This window comes from Diprion similis, chromosome 12 (genome assembly GCF_021155765.1).
Source record: "Diprion similis isolate iyDipSimi1 chromosome 12, iyDipSimi1.1, whole genome shotgun sequence".
In the NCBI taxonomy this organism is placed as follows: domain Eukaryota; kingdom Metazoa; phylum Arthropoda; class Insecta; order Hymenoptera; family Diprionidae; genus Diprion; species Diprion similis.
In genome coordinates, this window is record NC_060116.1 from 7,885,283 (window position 1) to 7,902,111 (window position 16,829).

The 16,829-nt window shown below is 42.1% G+C and overlaps 2 protein-coding genes across 3 annotated transcripts; one reads left to right on the forward strand and one right to left on the reverse strand.

The window, feature by feature from the left end:
• Nucleotides 1-2,910: 2,910 nt before the first annotated feature.
• On the forward strand, nucleotides 2,911-14,035 carry LOC124413696 (chondroitin sulfate synthase 1). 2 transcript variants are annotated; one of them, XM_046894454.1, is made up of 6 exons: nucleotides 2,911-3,038; nucleotides 5,303-6,586; nucleotides 9,944-10,087; nucleotides 10,299-10,479; nucleotides 11,644-12,000; nucleotides 12,105-14,035. In XM_046894454.1, the coding sequence occupies exons 2-6, from the start codon at nucleotides 5,735-5,737 to the stop codon at nucleotides 13,070-13,072; spliced, it is 2,502 nt and encodes an 833-aa protein (XP_046750410.1). In that variant the 5' UTR covers nucleotides 2,911-3,038; nucleotides 5,303-5,734; the 3' UTR covers nucleotides 13,073-14,035. The 2 variants fall into 2 exon arrangements, with proteins under 2 accessions (XP_046750410.1, XP_046750411.1); XM_046894455.1 differs by having other exon boundaries at nucleotides 2,912-3,038; nucleotides 9,947-10,087.
• Nucleotides 14,036-14,227: 192 nt separating this feature from the next.
• LOC124413703 (lysozyme-like) lies at nucleotides 14,228-15,754 on the reverse strand. The gene has a single exon (XM_046894464.1). The coding sequence runs from the start codon at nucleotides 15,589-15,591 to the stop codon at nucleotides 15,127-15,129; it is 465 nt and encodes a 154-aa protein (XP_046750420.1). The 5' UTR covers nucleotides 15,592-15,754; the 3' UTR covers nucleotides 14,228-15,126.
• Between the last annotated feature and the right edge of the window lie 1,075 nt (nucleotides 15,755-16,829).

Genomic DNA, 16,829 nt, shown 5'->3' on the forward strand with positions numbered 1-16,829 from the left:
ATCCGGTTTTTTACAGAGCAACGACGTAGGCATTCCCTTTTTGTAAGCTTCACAATATTGTCACGAGGTGTTGTGTGATTCCGCGAACAATTTTGCACAGCGAATGAGTCATAAAAGTCAGTCACAGTTTCTTGATCTATCAAAAATAAATCCAATTATATCACAGACTTTGCTGAATATTCCGTATTTCACGGTATTTCCCATATACATATACACGTTCACTAAATTTCTACCAGATGTAAAATTATATTTGAAATGACAGAATTCGTACTATATAGTACGATTTTCGTGTTTAGCATGCATGTGGCCTTCACGTGGCTACCCGCTGGCTATAATGCACAAAGAAGTGGCTGATTGTGAGTACTGACAACTACATAGCAGCGAGAGATGGTCAACCTTAATGGTTTTTTCCCAGTATTAAAATAGCGACGTGCTTATACAATTAAAATCACAAATATTCACTATTTACGTGTAAACATTAAGCTCATGTGGCAAATACTTGGCCAGAAGTTGAGGTAACATCATGGTGACTGTACGGCAGTAACATGGCCAAAATCGTTTAATGCACCATAGCCGTTATGTGGTCACCTCGTTGCCATCTATAAGCCCCATGTGTTGGTTGTCGTGGACGATTTCATGCAGGGATCAAGCCGGGAACTTGCCACATGGCGGCCACATTGCAAAGTAAGTGTGTTTGGCCATGTTACAGCCATATAGTTATCACTTGGGATTGTTACCCCAGTCAAGTTTCCACGATAATACAAAATCCTAAAGTAAAGACCGATCAAGACACTCGAACAAAGAACGCAGAGTACCCGGTTTACTGTTATTTAAAAGGAAAACTTTAGACCGAAGCAAAAGTTAGCGGGAATTTTTCCCCATCGATACAGCGTGACACAGGTCAATCGAAAACCGGCTGATACTGGCTTATACGCTTTACCGGTAACTGCAATTTATTGACCGAATCAGCTTGTTGAACGTGAGAAGTGATCAGATTTATCCACCCCTTTGCTATGTGATAGAATTTAGTAATTTCTGAATAAAATCAGAGCCAAAGTTACACAAAAAAATTAATTGTTGTTAACACGATTTTGGTGATTCACAGCTGATCATGCGCCGTTGAATAACTCCCAAAAATGTTCCCTGTGTCCAGTCGCAATTAATCTGACATTGACTTAAATGTTCTTCATTTGAAAGAATGAATGAAATAAGTTGAAGCCGCGGCAAATCACGTGTCGTTATGCCTGTTATCTAGGCAATAAAATTATCTTGTGTATATATTTAATGAGTGGGTGAAAAAGGTATTAGGCGGTAAGATAAAGAAGCAGGTCAAATTTCGCTAGAGAAAGAACCTTGAAAACAGTAGAATAATTCGAACACATACATCGCGGTAGCAATTTTTTTTATTGTTACATCCGGACTTCCTGAAATCCATTTGGAGCTTTGCGTTAATGGTGTTCTAGCGTAAAAATATTTCGGTCTAACTATGTTTTAACAAAATTTGACTTCCTCTTTATTACTCTTGTCCAACTACATAATTAGATATCCATGTTGTTCTAAAAATAACAAGATCTAATCGCGGGCCCGACATCTTGGTTGGAAATTGTGATTCTAAGAGTCTCTGATGGTGTTTACGGTTAGGTTGTTCAGGTAAGAAAAACAATTCATCAAGGTTTCAGGTATACAAAAATTCATAAGTTGATAACAATTACGCGGTGCTCAAATGGTGAAGCGACCTTGATTTATGTCACGGATCTGAATTTAATCAATTTAATCACGGATATTCGTTAAAGGTTCATATTGTTCAAGAGTAATGGGACTTCTTTTTGTTTTTTTGTTTGTTTAATAAGTCATGGTAATTCAAGCGAAATTTGTGCATCTGTTTTCTACTCTAGTGCTAACCGTTGTTCAAAAAAAAAAAAAAAAAAAAATCTCGGCTTTACCGAATGAGAGAAAAAATAAAAAAAAAAAAAAGAGAGAAAGAAAATGACGCACAATAACAAATGTTATCTCCTGCCCAACGTCCAAAAGTTTGATAAGCTATTACACCGGTATACCGAGACCACAACTATTATCCGGAGGTAAACACGACCAGCAGCAGGAATGAAAATTTCCCACCACGCATCGCTATCAGTATTAACGAGGCAAAGTATAGAAAACGTACATTAAAAAAAAAAACGGAAAATCTTCTACATCCGGCAATTTACGGCTTGCGATTTCCTGCAGGACTGAACGACTAGACAGCCAGTGCGAGCCTCGCGTGAAACCGGAAGTTAAGGGGAGGCACCGGGCAACCGGTGTAGGTACTTCCATTCCAAAGTACTTCGAACCCCCGACGTGAAAAACGGAAAAGCTCGGGGCTCGACGAGGGCGATGATAAGGTGAATAATCCAAGCTTCGCAGTCAGGTAGGCGTCACTGTCCGAGCTGCCGGAGGCGTTTGTCACCGCAGTTTCCACGCGGAGTGATCTTAGGGCAAGACTTACGCGTTTTATTACGTCAGTTTGTGTCGGCTGCGTCGTCCGTCGTGTTCGCTGTTCGCCTCGACGGTCGACAGTTCAGTCGTCGCTCCGGCTCCTGGCTCGCAGCGTGTTCCGTCTTCGGATCAGGCCGAGCCCTCGGTTGATTCGTGACTTTTTAAGGCACCTGCGGCAGCGGCTAGTTACCGTTTAGTCGGGCTTTAAATTAGCCGGTCGTTCAGTAATCTATACGTGTGATTAGTCAGTCGGATAGCAACAGCGCTCGAATCGGAAAAACCGGTTCCCCCGGTCTCTTGTTGTCTCGTCATCGATAGTTTTGCCAATTCGCTTTTATCCCACGGGAATAATATCAGTTTTCGTCATCGGAACTAAAATCGGGGATACATTTTTCCCCGTGCAAATCCTATCGTAGATCGGTAGTGAAAACCAGGTGGCCCATTTTTTTTTTTTTTCTTTTTCTTCTTTTTTTTCAAAAAGGCAAAGTGAAGTGATACTGCATACTTTCTATCCCAGGATGTCTCTCTCGGTTTTTGATCACTGGAGGGACAAATTTTTCGTGGTGAGTATCTGTGTTCCGATAAAACGATTGCAACACCGTTGAATATAATTCAATACAGTTATTGGAGGAACGAGTAATACGGAATCTGCAAATTTATACCTCAGACGAAGAATCTGCGGGCAGAATGACGTCGATTCGGATTCCGACTGGCGAATTCGATTCCCGACTGAATCTACATATACATTTATATCTATGTATATATTACATGTATACGAAACGTGTTTCTGCCCGTGCAAATAGGCACCGCAGTATAACCGGTTTTTAGTTGAACTCAACGACATGAAATTGATCCAGACAAAAAGAGACCCCGGTGAATCGTATTAGTCAACAATCTCTGACGTATGATAGAGTAAACAACGTGAACTTGATTTTTTTTTATTTGTGAATGACAAATTTCTGCTTTGCTTTGTTAGATGCTTTATAGATTAGAATTTCCGTCTCTCTTTGCAACCTTACTTGGTCCTGAATATGAACCTTCAACGTAAACTAGTCCATCTTGAACCCGATAGGAAGCAAGGTGCAAAATGTTTTTTACATCGCACACGCAGCTACTTGTTGAACTTTTTTTATATTCCTTTTTTGTCAGTTTACCGCTGAGCAATAATATCGTTATACCTATACAACTTAATTGTAAATACATCCCGCAAACTTATCGCTTCAGGTAGAACGAGGTTACATAAAGAGGGCGATAAAAATTCTGTCTCCTATCATGATAAATATTATGTAAAAAATATATATCAAACCTATCTCGCCCGGTGAGAATCATACGAAACCTTTTTTATTCTGTCAATTAAAATTGATTCAAACGCTCTAGTTTGAACCAAATTAAGAACTGTAAATCCAGAGCTGCCAATCACTAATCTCTGCGAACGGTTTCTCGTTCGCGGAGCAATCCAAAAAAAAAAGTTCCCGTTAATCCTTGTGCGAAGGGTTTCTACTATACAGTCTCCAGTCGCAACAAGGAAATGGTCAAGAGTAGCTACAGTTAGCTGTGAAGTGTATAGGATGTTTTACTCGTCATAATTGGACAGGTATATCGCATGATTTAGCACGCTCATTTAGGCAGGTCCTCTTATTCTTTTTGGCGAGAAGGAAACGGGATTATCATCATGGGAGATGAGCGACTGACTTTAAACTATGCACTTGATGTCAGTGAAGAAAATTAGACCACCGCCAACGCGCAATCAGTTCGCAGGCTAACCTTTAACAATATTATTATCTTGTATAATAATTGTCACGTTCAACTTCATCTAACCTGAATAGCCAACAAGTTACAATTTAATTGACGGGATTTAACGGGCGTTGACGATACTGATTATCGCAGGCCAGGAAGACGATATTCATATAAGCTATACTTGAATAAAGAATTGCATAATTATTACAAACTTCACGGTGCTGGGGAAAAAAATTTCTAACGTATCAACATTGCATATACACACGGGTCAAAGTTTTTTTTACATTATATAGTAGATTTTTTACAGGCTCTTTTTTGTACGAAGAACGTTTTAGTATTACGAATTTCGCAATATCACGCGAGTGCCTCAAATGTACTTTCATACGACTGAACAACAGTTCTTACATCAAAGCACAAGGCACACCGAGTGACGTGAAATTAATCGAACCTTGAAGTGTAATCGTTACGTGGAAACCTGAACCGGAGAAAAAATTATTCCCATTATTTTTCGGAGTATTTTCAACGGCTCGGTTCCTTGAAAGTGAAAAAATCTCCGTGCTCATGTATTCAGGCTTCCATCTGCCAGTCCAGGTTGGAATACATGCTCGTGTAAACATGGTTACCTATTAACACCTCGGATCGTAGCTGGTGCACACGTGTAAAAGATGTATAATTAGTAGTGCCAACCACCAAACAGTAATCTGAACTATTCCTAATTCACACCGGGCCATGCCGCGTTACATCAGTAAAATGTTTGAAATTTGAGAGAGCTTTGTTCGTTGCATAAACGCGGCAAAAATTAGCTGAAAAACAATTTTTATCAACCAATCTTAGCGACACGGAGGTGACGGTGAGACTTTAGGACGTTCGAGAAGCCCATTTCCAAGCAAATCAAATTCAGTACACGTCCGTTGTCATTGCATATTCCGATCACAAGTTTATCGCGAATAATAAGTGAATTGATCCGATTTCGGCTGTGAGATACTCTCGTCGCAAAAGACAGCTTGACGTTGCAATGCTTTAGCGGCACCGACGAAACTTTAAAAGGCCGAAACTCTTTTCAATAAAATCTTTTTTCGCTACGTTTCAGGCAGTCCGGATCTAGCGATCTACGGCGGCGCTAATCGAGCCTTAGATCGCGTGCCGTGAAATCGATTCGAAGGAGGTACAACAGGATCCTGAATCACCGGTTGACCCGAGCAGCAGTCGTCTCTGGAGAATAGTTTTCTGCCTCGCTTTAACGAGTTCGATATTCTTGAAGATCCAAAAACAACCCTGTGGGGCCCCCGACCCTTGAGGCGGAGTCGTTAAATCTGGAAGAGTCCCATCTGGAGACCGTATGGAAGCCGAAAGTGGGACTCGGGGAGTCTCGATTTCTCGCAGTTTCTTCCGACGTTGAGGTCGCCGCGGGTGGTTCGAGGGCTCGGCGAGGGAGCCGAACGATGAGGAAGTCCTTGTTCTGGAGCGATCCGAGGACGATGCCGAAGTCCGCAGGATCTGGGAGCCGGCAAAAATCGCGGAGATGTCAATCGGAGAGGTGACGGCTGATCCGGCAATGCGAAAGAAGCGAGGTCCACGGAGCGCCTTGCTCGGCCTGGTGCTCGGCTTCGTCGGAGGCTTTCTGGTCGCTAATTTCCGGCTGGTGATACCTCTGGGCAAGGTCCAGCCTTCGAACGAGTCGTTTTGCCCCGGAGCGCCGAGCCGCCATCATCAACGCGTCACCCTCGATTACCGAGCGAAGTTGGAACCGATGGACATAGTGAAACTCCCGAAGGAGAACAACGTCAGTAACAGCGCGACGAATCTGCTCTTCGTCGGTGTGATGACTGCCCGGAAGTACCTCGACACCAGAGCCAAGGCGGTTTTCGAAACCTGGGGGTCGGAGTTACCCGGTAAAATCGCCTTCTTTTCGTCGGAAACCTCGACCGTTCCGGATAACTGCCCTGACCTACCGCTCGTCGCGCTTCCCAACGTCGACGACAGCTATCCTCCCCAGAAGAAGTCCTTCCTCATGCTTCAGTACATGTGGCAGCACTTCGGCGACAAGTTCGAGTGGTTCCTCAGGGCCGACGACGACGTCTACGTCAGGTCCGACCGTCTCGAGAAGCTCCTCAGGTCCGTCGACTCGAGACTACCCAGATACATCGGACAGGCGGGGCGAGGGAACTCCGAAGAGTTCGGACTCCTCTCCCTCGAGTATGATGAAAACTTCTGCATGGGCGGGCCGGGAGTCGTTCTCTCCAGGGAAACCCTGAAGCGAGTCGTTCCGCACATCAAATACTGCCTGAAAAATTTGTACACCACCCACGAGGACGTCGAGCTTGGAAGGTGCGTCCAGAAGTACGCCGGGATTCCGTGCACCTGGAGCTACGAGGTAAGCAACGAACCATTTTGGTCTGATTGTCATTTTCGTGGGCTTCGAAGAGAAATTGGGTAACCGTGAACGGTTGGTTCAAAAGTTGAGAAAAATGCGAAGAGGATGCTAACACAAACGCCTGCCATGCTTCGTGGAATAATAAACAGAAATTTCTCGTCGGGTAAAAAGGGAGCGTAAAGTCAGCCAAGAGGGTATATAAGCCAGATGGCTCGGCCAATTTAACATACTATTCCACCTACGTCATCTTAATTATTCCTATCGTCGTTACTAAGGTCACTCGCTCTGCGTGTACGCACTTTCGACGGTAATAAAACTGTACGCGAAACTGTGGACATCAGGAACGTTTTATTGCCCAACAGACACTGAACGTTTATATAAGAAGAAATTATCGTGTCTGTGGAAAATACTCGCTTTTGAAACATGAGAAATTTTACGCGACGCCGACTGTCCTGAAGATATGAACTAATAAAAATTCCTAGAAAACGAAAAAAAAAACGGGAGCTTAGCCCCACGTGCAGGCTGATTCATGTGTGTCCAGGCGGAGAAGCGCGGGGATCAAAGACTCTCTCATCTCTGGGAAAGACGATGGTCGGTCTGTTCGCAGCCTGGCAGGCACTATGGATAAAGAGGCGAAAGAATAGCGAAGCAAATTTTTTTTCACTCTCTATCGTGGGAGGTCGGCTCGACCAGAGGAAGTGCCGAATGTGCAAGCTGCAAAATATACGCTGCGCTGCGCACCGACGTGTCCATCTACTGCGTGCCTGAACAACTGGCGACACGTGCCTCGACGAATACCTGTCGTATATATGTGATGAAAATTTGCAGAGGCACGTGTCAGCGTGAATATAAAAATCCCACTTTGCGTGTCTTATGAATTCCATTTATTTTGCAGCACAGCGAATTAATAGCGAGATTACTTATGGCAGTAATGTTTTTTGAGAGTCGATATTATTTGATAAAGGAGTCATGTTATGTAGTCTGCATCAATTTCGTAAAAGTAATTACACGACTATATGAGGTTTTAAAAATTTTATACTATCGAAATTGAGTTACATGTTGGAGTGCGATGTGTTTGATTTGGTAAAAAGATTATGATTTTTATCAGGAAAATATAGCTCGATCAACTTGCTTGAAAAATTAGATAAAATCTGAAGAGAGATTTCCGATTCACCTATTTACACTTCCAGAACATTTTGTGGATCAATCATGGCGACGGTTTCTAATCGGTACAAACATTCTAATCTCCAAATCGATACCGTAAGTTCAACGAACTGAAACTTGAAATCTATACAATATTTTAACAGATAGGCTCGGGAGTAGCTGCTACCAAAGAATTACATAAATTTCAATTCATTGACTGAAATTGTTTTTTTAATTTTTCTGTTCGTGCAGAATTCAATGAGCACAATAACAATGGTCGTGTTGGGATTCTGCAACCTGATAGTGCTGTTTTTTCAACAAGTGTAGCAATACTTCAATTTTTTAAATTACTCTCAAAATTTCTCTGCAAGTATTGAAAAGCAGCTAGACGTGTGATAAAAAATTAAACAAACAAGGAGAATTTAGGCCGAGGAATGTTAGTAGCACAGATATTTGACGAGTTGAAGATAAAAAAGATACAATGGCCATAAAACGAAGTTCTCTCATTTACGTCTTCATTACACTAAACTCTAACTGGACCCTTTTCGTGTGTCGACGACCAAGTGACTCAATATCTAGGAACAATTCCGTGGCGGACCTAACGGCTTGAGTTCGTTTGCTTTTACCCACCTCTGAACACTTAATGACTAATTTAGCGTTACGAGCCTAGCCACGAATCTCGGTCAGAGGATTCTATCGTCGCTTGCTTTAATACCGCTGCAGTTTTTATTTGCCAGGTAGAGTCTGTACACATGATACGGTGTCTTATTACGCACATGTAATGCACATCTGCAATGGTGTGACATACCGGATGAGCTGGTGTAGAGTTTCGAACGTTAATTCAATCAATTCCCTTATTACCCTTTTCAAACAGTCGTACACATTTACGTCGAAGTAGTGAAATATAAGCTGCAGCCTTTGTTTTTCCGCCCTTCTAATTCAATGTCCGGTACATTAAAAATCTGATATTTCTTCTTAAAAATAAATGTCATCGTATTGATTGGAAGAATTTTGTGTTATTTCACAAATATAAAGTGTCGAGGGATCGTGTAGGGAAAAAATCGCGAAAACGTCGCAGACTCGGGATTGGATGCCTAGCCAAGAATTCCCATTGTTGTATTGTACTTTAAACAGGCAAGTAGGCACACATATATAGACGGTAGCAATAATGCAATTGAAGACAGTATCTATATGCGTTGATATAATATTGTACGAGATATATTTAGCGTATCATCGAGTCAACTGAGAACGTATAGCATATTATGTTACACATAGGATGTTGGTTGTTAGTTTCAAGTGAACTGTACCCTGCTAACCCAATGCGAGTGGAATCATGTTGTCCTCTATAATCTACGCCGGAATACCTACCTACCTATCCTGCATGGCTCAGTCCTCGGTCAAACACGACGAATTATCCAGTTTGAGCCGACCGGATGAACAACAATTACTTATCTGTAATCTGATGTCAACAGCAAATGATAAACGGATTTGATTATGTGTGGAATCCGTTATAATGCGAGATCTAATTCCACACCTATCAACGATATTCGGAAATAGTTTATCCCCTGCGTGGAGAGACGTGAAATTGCAATGGTAAAGACTTTCAGCCAGACGTACTGCGTTTTGCTTCGCTCGACTTGCAAGGCCGTAATTACTGCCTTCAGGCTAATAAACCCTCGCCAGATATATTAACTCAGGATTGCTGATTGACGCTAAGCGAAAGTAACTCAGCCCCGTTTTACATAAGAAGATACACGCTCCAAGGCTCGGCCTGCATGTTCTTCGAGAGTAACCGATGATGAATACAGTGGATCAGAGAGATGGAAAATCTTCCCGAGATGGGAGAATTCTGTGGGTAAAAACGAAGCAACTCATCCCTGAAAAAATCATGAGATTTTCACTTTTGTCTTAACGTCATTCTCCGCGACTAAAAAATTATATGATCATGTGAAAATCGGCTCTCTCGTAACTCAGTATTGTAGATCATACGTCATCAGCGATGAACAAAAAATGAGAGAATCTTAAGGATCATCTGTTTCGCATGCATCTCATACGGTGAACGCGAAAAAATCTACATGATGTGATAAAATTAAAATATATAGATACTAACTTTGCGATTCAATCCATAAGGTGATGAGTTGACGTTAAAATTTCACCATACGCCGTAGATTTTGACTGTTGTAATGCTGGTGGTTTCTGTTATGGTTCGTGTTGCAGATGCAGTCTATTCTCTATCACAACAGTAGCGGGGATCAAGCCTTCACCGGTAATCTGAAACGCAAAGAGGTTCACAGAGCGATTACTCTACATCCGGTAAAAAGTCCACCATACATGTACAGACTTCATAATTATATGAGGGTAAGTTTGGCCATCGCTCTGAATCAGTCTTATCGTTAATACTTGGTGGTTAGTATTGGACTTCGTTTTAAGATATACACACTATAGATACACCCCGTGTTTAAACAATATGTCCTTCACTCTCCCAAACACAGTTAAAGAAATTTTTGTATTCACAACTTACTTTTTGTGCCGTTCATCGTTGTGATAATTCCATCTTCCACTTACACAGGGTCTACGCATACAAGAACTGCAACACCTGAAGGTTCAACTGCACAGAGATATACAGTCGATGATGGCGGAGCTTCACGTGGATCGTGAGAAAATCCAGGAATACAGTTTGTCAAAAAACGTTCCTCTGTTTCCTGAAAAACCAGACAGCGATCAGTACCTCGGGGATAACAGAGTCCTAGGTAAGTTCTACCTTCGAAATAATTCTGGTATTCAAGATTAAAATTACACTGGTTAGATTTGCGTATCGTGAATCGAGTGCAAACTGTGGACTATTGGTCAACGAATATAATAAATTCGCCTGGAATGTCACAGAGATAAGCCCACTCGTGCCGAATCTTAATAACCTCTCTGCTGTTCTGCGAAAATTGAATTTCGCATCAGATGCTTCGTTGAACTCGAGACCACATCTGTCTTCCTGTAAAAACAGTGAACAGACCCCATAGCGGCGAGCCATAAATAATATGTTTAGTGGAATCCTCAGAAGCACGTCTGCGCTTGCAGTACGAATCCATGGCACGCTTGGAACATCTTTGTTGACCCGAAATTCAATTAAATCGAACAATTGGCAGGACTATAAAATCAGAGTACGTGGTGCAGGGAGCGTATAACGCACCACTTAGCATAATTGCGCAGCTAGTTGGACGGAAAGTTATAGAGCTGAAACAGCAACGATACACGACACGCTCTGCTTCGACCAATCAAACGACTCGGTTGATATATTTACATTATTTCGTTCTCGAACAATGTTTGAATAAATGGCTACGGTCAATTTCACTATCGTCCCACGGGAATCGGTGGGTTGGACAGAATCGAATCGCTCGTGCAGCGTTAGAAGATTTGCTTCCCTGCTGGTCTCTGATGTGTCTATTTGCGTATAATTATACCTACTCAGACCCCCGTGTTGGCGAAAGGGAGCTTCGTTCGTTCAGGCTAATGTTTATTGTAATAAAACCAAGTCATGACTAGATTCTACACTCGCTCTAAACATCCGGAGAGCTAGACTTAGCTATTATAGAAAGCGCGAACCCTCGAGTTTCGTTTGCTTATCTTTTCTTCCTTGAAATAATCAACACTCTTTCGATAAGCGCAAACTTGTTTATTAATTCTGTGCTCCGATCCCCCACGTTGCAGTGACGGGTCGAAAAACAGAGAATAAAAGAAAATATGCACATTCGAGAGAAACGCAAAGTACAAGAAAGTAAACCCGTAATTCATTACCGCATGATTGTTTAGGTCGAGTAAAACTTGGTTAAATACATTATTGAACGATAATTCCTTAAAGACGTTGATAATCGTAACTGTTGTGGACTGCAATGTATAATTTGAAATTGATCGAATTGCAGGTGTTCCAGCTGGACTGCAGGCGTTTAAGCCGAAGAAAGCGAGCGAGGTGATTCCGTGGGACTTCCTTTCCAAGTCCGAGTACAGTCTGACGGATGCTAATCCTCGGCGAAGAATCCACAGCGACGTTAAGGAAGGCTTGGAGGACATAACCAGGGAGGTGATGGCCTCCATAAACGCCTGCTCAAGGCAGAGGGGCCGAGTTGTAGAAGAACGTTCGATTCTCTACGGGTACAGAAGGGTCGACGCTTATGGAGCGGATACGGTTCTCGATCTTCTACTTGTATACCGCAAGTATCGTGGAAGAAAAGTAACGCTTCCGGTTCGCAGGCACGTCTACGTCCACCAGCACTTTACAGGTTCGTATTTTGCGACGCAAAAACAAGCGGCTAATTGACTAATTGACACGTGAAGGTAAATCCGATTTGGAATTCGGTCAAAGCTTAACGAGCTGATGTTTTAGGTTTGGAAATACGAGAGGTGTTCGACGGAGTTGAAGTTGAACCGAAGATGCATCGTGAACGGGAGGCGAACTCCATCCAGAGCGTCTTGCGGAATAGTTTTTTGAGTCTGAACTTCAAGGCGACAGAAAGCTTGGACCCCATCGAGAGTAAAGTGATCCATTTCATTCTCCCGCTGTCCGGACGGCTCGAGACATTTCGGAGGTTTATCAGTGTTTACGAGGATGTTTGTTTAGTGGGAAAGGGCGGAAGAACGGAACTGACGATAGTCCTGTTTCCGCACAGGGTTGAAAGGACCTTCAACGAGACTGTGTCTCTAGTTAATAACCTAAACTATAAGTACCCGAGTGCAGTGATCACCGTTATTCCATCGTACAGAAACTTTTCTAGAGCAGTAGCTCTGGAGATCGGTGTATCCGGGCACAAAGACGACGACCTCCTCTTCTTCATCGATGTCGACATCGTTTTCACGAGTTCAGCCCTCCGCAGAGTACGGTTGAACACGATTATTAACAGACAAGTATACTTCCCGATAGTCTTCAGTCAATTCGATCCTAAGGTTGTCTACGCTGACGGTAAACTCCGGGAGAATAATCTGATCACAAACTCGAACGGCTACTGGCGAGAATACGGCTTCGGGATAGCGTCCCTTTACAAAAAGGACTTCCGGCTCGTCGGCGGTTTCGACCTGTCGATTCAAGGATGGGGAAAGGAGGACGTTGATCTTTTCGAAAAGGCAGTTCGCTCGAATCTGACGACCTTCAGAGCCGTTGATCTGCACCTCGTCCACATCTTCCACGACGTCGAATGCGATCCCAGCCTCTCGGGACCTCAGCTTACGATGTGCGAAGGATCCAGAGCCGATACTTACGCGGGGTTGAATCAACTGGCCAATACGATTTACGGCGATCCTGGATACTTTAGATACGCAAAGGAATTCCGAGCCCGGACGAGCACTCCGGCTGCCTGATAATCCACACCGCATGTTGCGTCACTGCAGGGTTAAAGTCAGGCAACCTCTACCTGTGATCCCGGAATGAGTGATGGGACAATTTTTATATTCTTGAAAATTAAATCTAATCCGCGTAATCGTGGTGCAGTAAGTCGACTGTACTAATTCAATCGTAGTAGTGGTACCAAAAATTTTTTAAACGTACTGCGGGCGTAGCGAGACTGTTTTTACATTAAAGTAAGTCCCAGAAAGAACAAGTAGATAAAAGTAAATAACGAATTAATTTTAAAGGTGCGAATTCTTATCGTGGTTCATACAATGAGATATTAATAAATTGTTTATCGTATGAGTCGTAAATTTCTTCTCTACAAGTCAATGCATTGAAAAGTGGTTGAGAGAAAAATTAGTATCACAATTGTTCTCGATAGTTACTCAAAGTGTATTGTACACTGTGCTGGATGTGTGTATACGAGTTACTAACTGATCAAAATCCCATCGCAAATGTATATTGTTACATGCTCACAGTCTCTCGACGCTCGCATCTATGGATATAAGTACATCGAATTCGTTGTTGAAATCGACTATTTTGAACAATCATGAAATTAGACAATTGTGTTAAGGTGAAATAAATGCTGTGCGCTTTGCTAATATATGTATATTACCGAAAAACTTTGTACCAAATGATTCGGAACCAAAATGCTGAATTGACATAAAATATTCACTCACCTATAATATTAATAACGTTTAATTTTATATTCGATAAATAATAATTATTATTATTGTTATAGATGAATAAATGTGATATATCGTGCCTTGTGTAAAAAAATAGCACTATTTTTGCGGCCTTCGCCTCTCCTTATGTATTCTCCGTAAATATGATCATCTTATCTTATTTCTCAACGTCGTTGTTTGCTATAGTCAATGTGCGATAACCGGGCAGGAAAAACCAGATTTCATGCATATGTTTAATGAGATTTATGTCGCTTCCCAAAAATACAGTAACGTATTATATCATTAAGCTGTATATGATGTCATATCCAAAATATAAAGGCAGATAAACTTCAAAGCATTTACGTGTAGTTAATGTACGATACAAGTTAATTCTGCGAATTTGGCGCATAAATTATTACAGTAATGATCTTTATCATTTTCGATGAAAAAAAAATATTAATTTTATTCTAAAAAATACCATATAGTTACGATATTTATGAAATATATATAGGTACGTGGAGAGTTGAGTATAATGTCAATGAATTGTAATTATTCGTTCAAGAGATTCAAAAATAACGTACCTAATTGATTATTAAATCAAACTGGCTGATGTTTTAGGATTATAAAAAAAGACGGTAAATGTCGAATATCGAAATATTTTCACTCCGTCAAACAGAGATAAGAAACTACCAGGAAATGTATCCGACATATTTAAACTGTATTTTATCTTAGCAGAGATGCGTCCGATTGCACTCAACAAGTTTCACGAAACGTAATTCACTTACTCAAAATAAAAATGCAAAGAAAAATCACTTATATTACAGAACGTGCAAGGCAACGATGAACTGCGTTATACGAAACACAAAATCTGCGAATTGTAATTTAGGAATGATTTCGAATTCTCTCTCTTTTTTTCAGAGCTGAGTTCACCTCGCCATCTACGCAATTCTTGTATGACATAAATCTGCGGAAATCAACCAGACTGGGTACAATTGATCCCGGAAGATGTGATTGGTAGAACGGCCTCCGCGACACCGGCTACGTCCAATCAGCTCTACGATAGTCAGCGGTAATTACATTTCCGGTATGAGTTACTCCAGGACTTGGGATAAGCAGGAAGCCGGCGTATCAGCAGCTTCCACGCTTGCGAAGATCTCCTCTGAGCCCTGGACGTCCGTGTTCCTGACTATGAAAGCCAAAAGCGATGGTCGAAAAATATTGATATTGACGAACGAAGCGAATTTAATTAGGATAAGAACAATCACGCGGGGTGAAAATACTCTGCTGGTCTAGACTTCTTTCTACTTCTCTGCGTCACGGAGTGTCGCCATTTATGTACCTCGAAGAATGAAAGCATACGCTTAGCGTCGCCGACAATTGATGAAGTTGGGTAGCTGAGACGGGGATTTGTTCTTGCAGGACTTCGTCCATCCTTCCCAGGCACTCCATCCCTGTGAGTTGTATATCTTCTTGGCACACTGGATGTCGTCAGAAATGTCGTCGTTGACAAGGTTTTCGCAACGCATATTGCAGACTCCTCCAGGTCGCCCTCTCGCGCACCATCCGTTGCTGCTTATTTGGAATATTCCATAAGTGTAGATGGAACCCCGCTGAGGTCCGAGGACCACGTCAGTCTGAAGATTGCTCACAGTTTCCATCAGGCATAGCCAGTTGCTGATGAATGATCGCGAAATTCCGCCCCTCTGCAGGTGACGAGCAGCTTCGCACCTGGTCAATCGCTTCGCCTGAGCTTCTTCGATGTATGCGAAAATTAAGAACACCGCGATGCTTGCGAATAACAACGAGCGAAACGGCAACGAACCCATCGTCGAGACTGTGGTCTGGTGTTTTCGAGAAACTAAGCGACACTAACTGCGAGGAGGAAGACACTCCGTTTCATATCCTCTTACACACAAAGCAAACGAAACACAGCGGCAACGCGATCTATTACCGGATAGACGATTCTGTTGACCTTCGATAATGTCTCGCTCTTATCTCGTAAGCCGAGAGCGACGGAATTGCACGACTGTTGCTAATGTAACGTGTTCCACGCAGTTGTCTAATTCAAACAGACTCCGTCAGTTTGCGGCGCCTGAAATACCGTTACTCGCATTACCGGAATGTTCTTTGGCTTGCCTATACTTCGGTAGTCGAAGGCGTCGAACGATTCGTTCTAAGAAGCGTTATTTATTGCACGCATATCTCACTTCACCAGAATCTCGAGTCCAAACGGGCAAAGCCATTTAACATATTTTTTTCCTGATTGACATGCGTGAAGAATTATTGTTATCATTTGGTTCTTTGATTTAATTTTCTGCTTCTGATAGTAAACAATATTATACAGTAATAATAAAGAAATACGTTAGCATTGAATTGTCCCAAACTACGGAGAAATATTTTTGACGAACTGTGGGTGCCTGTAATTGTGAAATAAACTTATTCCGGTGAAGTTTATTATAAATGAGAATGGTGTTGCCGGTGATAAAAGGACCTGTCCTAGCTATTCGCCATTGATCAATTGTTGCGCTAGAAGGCGCTAAACTGTGTCGTCATAACTGCGTTCGTGCGCGGTGTTCGGCATCGAAATGACGTGAAATATACGGTTTGGAAATTCATAGTATTAGAATTACAAAACACGAGCGTGATTCGCCTACTAGATTTCCTTGCCGATTTCATTTCTCATTAAATTCTCTTTTGTAAAACGAGCGTCAGTAGTTACTGACCGTTTATATCTACGCTTACAGCTCGATATAGGTATAAATGTACATAATATAATGTATATACATACATACCCAGCTTATCTATAAGCGTGACGTGGAGATGTGCTTAGTCTATTCATCGCGTCAATTGATTTCCTCGTTTGCCATACGCGAGAAAGTAGCCGGAATGTCTAATGTCCGATATCTCGATAGCTGTGATCCCGGTAGAAATCTAGTATAATAGTTTCAAAGACTTCGAGAAGCTTATTTTATCCGTCGTTCGTTCAAACAGGTTAATTATAGGTGCAGCCCGTGTAATTTATAATCACCTCCTCCGTTGCTATTTCTCCCATTTTTTTCCCTCA